Source organism: Peromyscus eremicus, chromosome 2 (genome assembly GCF_949786415.1).
Source record: "Peromyscus eremicus chromosome 2, PerEre_H2_v1, whole genome shotgun sequence".
Lineage (NCBI taxonomy): Eukaryota > Metazoa > Chordata > Mammalia > Rodentia > Cricetidae > Peromyscus > Peromyscus eremicus.
In genome coordinates this window covers 31,612,419-31,620,165 of record NC_081417.1, presented here as the reverse complement: position 1 = coordinate 31,620,165, position 7,747 = coordinate 31,612,419, and the positions used below count along the sequence as shown (strand labels likewise).

Here is a 7,747-nt window from a genome sequence, read left to right as displayed (position 1 = left end):
GAGCTAAGCTATGTTAGGCAGGGAGGCTGGGTGTCTTTCACCAGAAGGGTGGAAATGAGGGTGGTGAGCCAGGGGGACCTTCTGAACCATCCTTCAAACCATCCCTGTTGCTCTTCAAAGAATTTTTGTCTCTGTTCTAATCGTTTTCTCAATTTAGCCATGCTATCTCTTACCACCCCAGTATGATCCGCATAGAAGCAACATTCCTCTTTAAGGGCGGCACACAACCCTCCCTCCTGTAAGAATAAAATGTCGAGTCCCCTTCTGTTCTGGAGCACTACTTCAGAGAGGGAGGTCAGGGATTTTTCTAAGGCGCTTGTTGATTCCTCTAGGTCCCGAATGTCCTGATTCATGGCCGCTTGGAGCTGTCTGAATTGTTGGGTTTCCATTAGGGCGGTGGTGCCTGTCCCTACCCCGGCTGCTATTCCTCCCATAGTCAGCCCTCCTAGTAATAATGCCAGGGTGAGGGATACCGGTTCTCTCTTATTCCGGTAGGGTCTCATTTCAAAGTGGGGGTAAATTTCCTCTGGTGTATGGTAAATAATCTTTGGGTATAACTCAATGAGTACACAAAAATCAGAGGTATCATTGAGGGCTGAGGCTGAAACGCAGGGGGTGAGCCCAGTATTACATGCCCAATAGGTACCATTAGGGCCGGTGACATAACCAGAGACAGCACTTATGGATAGGGTGCGGTTACATAGGTGTTGGTGGGTGCGGGGGACGCTCCCTAGACATAGTCCTTGTCCTGACACCTCTGAGATTGTGAGTTTATGTTGGGCTGTCCCTAGACATTGGCTTGGAGGGGGACTGTGAGTGTTAGTATAATTACCCTGGGTTGCTATCCCCTCGTAGTAGGGAGGTTGGGAAACCAGACATAGCCAACATTCTTGCGTTCTATTTGGGTAGGTTATATTCAAGGCCTGGTAAGCCCCTGCTAGCAGACCCAAGAGCCGGTCTCCGGTTCCTGGCCGGGGCGGTTTGGTAGTGGCCGGAGTTATACCTGGGCTGGTAATCGAACCGGGTCGAGGGGTAATCTTCGGGGGTGCTGGAACAGGTAAGGAGGGGCGCTTCTGGTCAGAGAGAACCTGATTGGGGCCTATAGGGGCGGAGGCCTCCTCAATCTTAAGTTTGATAGTGAATCTTACGCCCCGATCATATCCGGTTTCATATAACCTGAGCCCCCAAGTGCGCCCCCATTGCCAGTTTATTTAGGGGAAGTGAGAGCCCAGGCTCGAATCGGCTGACCTCGGTGGACCCAGCTGAGCAAGACCCCCCGCCTGTAACCTTCCTGAAACCTCTATTGGTCTGGATCAGGTCCCAGCTGGAGCTAGGACTCCAATATGCTGCGCCAGTGGTCTCGCAGCCCCATTGGGCGCAGAAGAAATCTCCTTCCCCCCCCCGCATTTCTTGGCAAGGGCCCAGCCCCTCCCATCCCCCGGACAGACATAAAAGTCCGACTGGGCGAATCTACATCTTGCTTGAGGGTGACGGCATCCCGGATCCGGCCAATGCACCCCCCGGGTGGGTGGAGGAGTTTAAGGCATCAAGCTTAATGCCCTCAACCCCCCAGAGTCCCGAATTCAATGCCAACTGGCAGAAGTCAGGGGTTGGGGGGGCCACCATGTAAAGGGGGTATGAAGGGCGGTCGTCTGCCAGACCGTTTCCCCAGTTTGTGAGATGACCTGCCAAGTGAGTTTCTTGACTAGGTGCGGGCTCTCTGCCGCCCTAGTCCCCTGGGGGTAGACAGAGAGCAAGAAGAGGGGGAGGAAGAGGAGCCGCGGGCCAACCTTATTTTTAGGGGGTTCTGTGTGCGGTACACTGTCCATGGTGATTCTCTGGATCCTGCTGGGTCGGTCTCCCCGGCAGCCTTCACATGAGAGGCGTGGATCCATGCAGCAATCCCGTCTACCTTGAGTGCAGTGGGGGTGGTCAGCAAGACAGTGTAGGGCCCCTTCCACCGTGACTCTAGATTCTTAGTCTGGTGGCGCCGGACCCAAACGGAGTCCCCAATCTGGAAAGGGTGGGAGACCACCGGCTTGTCCAGCTGCTCTCGGTAGGCTTTAGCCAAGGGTTTCCAGATCTCCTTCTGCACCAGCTGGAGGGCCTGTAGATGTGCCTCTAAAGTGGGGCTGGTGGCAAAAGATGAGATATCAGGATGGAGAAATTTCACGACTGGAGGTGGGGCCCCATATAGAATTTCAAAAGGGGTTAGGCCGTGCGGCCCAGGAGTATTCCGGGCTCGGTAAAGAGCCAAGGGAAGTAGGAGCACCCAATCTCTAGTGCCGGTTGCAAGCGTTAATTTGGTTAAAGTCTCCTTAATTGTCCTATTAGCTCGCTCTACCTGTCCTGAACTCTGGGGGCGGTATGCGCAATGGAGTTTCCAATTAACCCCCAATAATTTGACCACCTTCTGACTTACCTGGGAGACGAAGGCAGGCCCGTTGTCCGACCCCAATATATGAGGCATCCCATACCTGGGGAAGATCTCTTCCAACAGTTTCTTTGTTACCACGTTAGCCGTTTCATTCTTGGTTGGAAATGCCTCAATCCATCCTGAAAAAGTGTCCACGAAGACCAGGAGGTACCGGTACCCATAGAGTCCGGGTTTTACTTCTGTAAAGTCTATTTCCCAGTGCACACCAGGACGGTGGCCCCTCAGCCGGGCTCCTTTGGCCAGGTGCGTTTTACCTGCATTGACCTGGGCACATGCGGGGCAGGTAGAAGTCACCCGTTGGAGCACCCGTTTCTGGTTTAGCAGAATTGTTCCAGTGTTTTCTCTGTCTAGTAAGGTCTTTATTTTTGTCTCACTCAGATGAGTTAAGGCATGGAGGAATTGTAACATATACTGGGTGTGGGAAGTAGGCATAACCATTCGGTCCCCCAGCATGTAGGCTTGCCTCTGTGGGTCCCAGTCCACCCCCATTTTCTTTGCTAGCTCATGGTCTTCGGGGCTGTATGGCATGGGCTCTCTCCCGGGCGGAGGAGGCTCCGGAGTGTCCTGTATAGCCATTAACTGGCTGCTCCCTGTTGGCTGGGATGCCACTGTCTGGGCGGTCAAATCCGCCAGCCGGTTTCCCTTGGCTACCTTGGAGTTGTCTTTTTGGTGCCCCGGGCAGTGGACAATACTAAGTTGGAGCGGGAGAAACAGGGCCTTCAGAAGGTCCAGGATTTCTTTTTTGTTCTTGATCTCCTTACCTGCGGATGTTAGCAGGCCTCTCCGCCGGTAGATTTCCCCGTGAACATGTGCAGTGGCGAAGGCGTATCTGCTGTCAGTATAAACTGTGAGCTTCTTACCTTCTGCCATCCGGAGGGCTTGCGTAAGCGCAATCAGTTCTGCACGTTGGGCCGATGTCCCAGGCGGGAGCGATGATGCCCATATCACTTCTGATTCGGTGGTAACAGCTGCCCCGGCTCTGCGTTCCCCCTCTTCCAGAAAACTGCTCCCATCTGTGTACCAGACAACGTCGGGGTCCTTAAGCGGCTGATCTGTCAGGTCAGGGCGGGTGCCATGTACTTCGGCTAAGATCTGGAGGCAATCATGCTCCATAGAGGGGCTAGGCAGTGGCAGCAAGGTGGCAGGATTAAGGGAGACTACGGGTCCGAACGTGACCCGGTCTGAGTCCAGGAGTAAGGCCTGGTAATAAGTCATTCTGGCGTTGGAAAGCCATCTGTCTGGTGGTTGTCGGACCAGGGCCTCCATGGCATGGGAGGCCAGTACAGTCAGGGGCTGACCTAGGGTCAGTTTCCCGGCATCCTTGAGTAGAACTGCAATGGCTGCCACCATGCGGAGGCGGGGGGCCATCCTGTGGCCACCGGGGCAAGTTTCTTGGACAAGTATGCCACAGGTCTCCTCCAAGGTCCCAGTCTTTGCACCAGCACCCCTTTAGCAAAACCCGAGTTCTCGTCTACAAACAGTTCAAAGGGCTTGGTGATATCTGGCAGACCCAGAGCCGGGGCCTCAAGTAAGGCCTTCTTGATCAGTTGGAATGCTTTCTGCTGCTCCTCTCCCCATTGGAACATGGCCCCTGGTTTAGTGAGGGGGTATAATGGGGCTGCCAGTTCGGCAAAGCCAGGAATCCAAAGGCGGCAGTACCCAGCCGTACCCAGGAACTCTCGAACTTGGCGGGGGTTCTGAGGAGGGGGAATGGAGATTATCGTCTCCTTCCTTGCTTCTGTTAGCCACCTTTTCCCCCCGCTCAGGGTGTAGCCCAGGTAGGTAACCTTGTCTCGGCATATTTGAGCCTTCTTGGCCGAGGCTCTATAACCCTTCTGTCCAAGTCTGGCCAGTAAGGCCCGAGTGCCCTCCAGGCACTCCGCCCGACTCCTGGCTGCCAGGAGTAGGTCGTCTACGTACTGGAGCAAGGTCAAGGTTAGATGCTCGACTCGGAACCCGGCCAGATCTGCATGTAGGGCCTCATCAAAGAGGGTTGGGCTGTTTTTGAAGCCCTGAGGGAGCCGGGTCCAGGTTAGTTGTCCCGAGAGCCCTTGTTCTGGGTCCCTCCATTCAAAGGCGAACAGTAGTTGACTTTGAGGGTGTAATCTCAAACAAAAGAAGGCATCTTTCAGGTCTAGTACCGTGTACCAGACGTGGGTCGGTGGGAGGGTGCTCAGAAGGTTATAGGGGTTAGGCACCGTGGGTGTATGTCCTCCACCCGCTTATTGACCTCTCTCAAATCCTGGACTGGCCTGTAGTACCCTGTCCCCGGTTTCCTAACAGGCAAGAGAGGGGTATTCCATGGGGACTGACAGGGCTTCAGCACCCCTTGGTCCAGGAGCCTCCGGATATGGGGTTTGATTCCCTCATGAGCTTCCCGTGACATTGGGTACTGTCTGATTGAAACGGGAGTCGCGGAGGCCTTTAATGAGATCATCAGCGGTGGCTGATCGCGTGCCAACCCCAGGCCCCCAGTCTCTGCCCAGGCTCGAGGAAACTCTCTCAACCAGTCCTGTAGCTCCGTAGGTGACTCCTTCGGGGGTTCTGACTTGAATAAACGGTATTCTTCCTCTAAATTGAGGGCAAGGATTTGTAGAGGGTCTCCTTTAGGACCCGTGACCCTCGGTCCCTTCTCATCAAAATAGATTTGCGCTTTTAATTTGGTTAGTAGGTCCCGTCCTAACAGCGGATGGGGGCATTCAGGTATGTGCAGAAAGGAGTGAGTTACTTGCCCTGAAGCCAGTTGGACTTTTCTCTCAATAGTCCAATAATATCTCTTGTTTCCAGTTGCCCCCTGCACCAGTGCAGAATGCCGGCTAAGAGGCACTCCGGCATGAGTTAGGACTGAATGTTCGGCACCAGTATCAACCAGGAAGGTCACGGGCTGCCCCCCGATCTTGAGGGTTATCCTAGGCTCAGGGGGGGGCTCCTGGCCTCGACCCCCCTAGTCCTCCAGACTAAGGAGGTCCACGGTCTTGGGCTTGGGCCGGCGGGGTCCTTGTGGCTTCTTGGGGCATTCTCGGGCCCAGTGTCCCTTCTCCTTGCAGTAAGCACATTGATCTTTATCTAGGGGTGGCCTCCTTCGTTCTCCCGACCTGTCTCCCTCTCTCCGCTGTCCCTGAGATACAACGGCGGCCAGAACTTTCTTTATCTCCCTATGCTGTTTCCTATCCCTTTCCTCTTGTTTCTGCCATCTCTTTTCCTCACGCTCTTCAGGAGTTTCTCTCTTATTGAATACTTTCTCTGCTTCCTTCACTAGGTCTGGCAACCCTAACGCCTGTAAACCCTCCAACCGCTGCAATTTGGCTCTGATGTCTGAACTAGAATGATAGATAAATGATAGGATAATACCTGGAGCCTGACCTGGATCTTCCGGATCATACGGAGTATACATCCTATAAGCTTCCTTCAATCTTTCTAGAAATGCAGCGGGTGTCTCTTCCTTTCCCTGTATCACATTCCTTACCTGGGCCAAATTGGTAGGCCTTCTAGCGGCCGCTCGGAGACCCACTAAGAGCAACTGGCGATAGAGACGTAGATGCTCCCTACCTTCAGGCGTATTGAAATCCCAGTTAGGGCGAGTCAAGGGAAAAGCCGCATTGACGACATTCGGGAGTTGGGATGGCCTCCCGTCATCGCCCGGAACCTGCTTCCGGGCCTCCAGGAAAACTCTCTGCTTTTCCTCTACTGTTAAGAGGGTCTGCAGGAGCTGCTGACAATCGTCCCAAGTCGGCCTGTGAGTCACCAGGATGGATTCAATCAAGTTAGTTAATGCCACAGGATCCCTGGAAAAAGGGGGTTATGTTGTTTCCAGTTGTAAAGGTCTGAAGCAGAGAAAGGCCAATATTGGAGTTGTTGGTTCGGCCCTCCTCTGAGTGGGAAAGCTTGGGACTCAGTAGGGGGTCCCTCCCGGCGGCCGCAGAGGCCGGCAATGGGGGACGACTTCTCATCTTCCTTGTCTTCATCTGAGGTCCTGCTGGTTGAGGAAACCTTAGCACCTGCCAACGGCCGGATCGCGGCCGCTAATGCGGCCGCCGCCGCCGCCTCCTCCGCGGCGGCGGGAGCCGCCCCCGCGGAGGCGGAAGCCGCTTCCGCAGCGGCCAAAGCCGCCGCCGCTCCGCCGGGTCGCCGAGCGGGTCCAGCCTGATAGGGAGGGGGCTCCTCTACCAGGAGATCTATGAGAGGGGAGTTAGGGTCCGGGGGGAGGACAGGGGGCTTGGGAGTCTCCTTGTGAGGGAGCACAGGGTAAAGGGAAGAGTCCGGGTTGAGGGGTGCAGAGGGCCCAGAGACTGGAGGGGGCTGTGGAAGGAAAGGCTTGACCCATGGAAATGGATTTTCGACCAGAGATCTCCAGATGGCGATGTATGGGACCTGGTCGGGGTGTCCATAAGGATTAGGGGCAAAAACCTTGCCCTCCACCTGTGAAATAAGAGAGAGGTTAAAGGATCCTTCTCGCGGCCAGCCAACATTCATCATGACCCATTCGGCCTCACAGAGGGTGATCCATTTTTTCTTTTTGACAATGACACCTTCATTGTTTCCTCGGGCCTTAACATCGGACCAGTGGTTCGTGGTTAGACTCAGTGGGGTGGTGACGGTCTGTCCCATGGTGGTCTCTAGATAAAGAAGTGTTAGACAAGTAACGATAAACAAAAAGACAAGACAGACGACAGAAATTCGCGCTGCGCGGCTTCGGCGTAAAACCGAAAGCAGAAACTCAGATGGGGATATGGAGGAACCTCGATCTCCATCCCCTGTCAATACCACGTATCCTTCTGATACGGGAGAGGCCCTGAAAAACCGTGCCCCAGAGGGGACTTCAGTGACCCGTGGAACGTCTTCCAGGGTTTCGGTGGGCGAAGTCCGAGCTCGTCAGCTCCTTCAGCCCCAACCGACTCCGACCTGAATTAGGGCGCCCGACGAAAACGGAAGACAAGTAGACAGACTGGGACAAGACAGATAGTGGCCGGCCAACTTACCTCCTGACAGTGGGTCGGTGGTCCCGAGGCAGGGGGTCTCACATCCCAGACGAGCCCCCAAATGAAAGACCCCCTAAAGGCAGTCTTCCCTCAGGAGAGACCCTCGCCCAAGGAACACACCGAAACCACGAATCAGATGCAAACAGCAAGAGGCTTTATTCAGGAACACGGGTACCCGGGGCGACACAGTCTCTCAAGAAGCTCAAGGGACTGGCGCGCCCACGGGCTGGAGCAGAGGGTTTTTATAGGGTCAGGCAGCCGAAGCTCGGGTACAGAAGCAAGAAGCCTGGTTACAGGGTTTTGATTGGATGATGCAAATGAGGCCAGGTTC

The 7,747-nt window shown here is 54.8% G+C and overlaps 1 protein-coding gene across 1 annotated transcript; it reads right to left on the bottom strand.

Moving 5' to 3' along the window:
• Positions 1-1,618: 1,618 nt before the first annotated feature.
• On the bottom strand, positions 1,619-7,045 carry LOC131904489 (uncharacterized). The gene is given in 4 exon segments (XM_059255615.1): positions 1,619-3,798; positions 3,801-4,637; positions 4,640-6,238; positions 6,241-7,045. Coding segments are annotated over 4 exon segments (5,334 nt in total). The 3' UTR covers positions 1,619-1,705.
• Between the last annotated feature and the right edge of the window lie 702 nt (positions 7,046-7,747).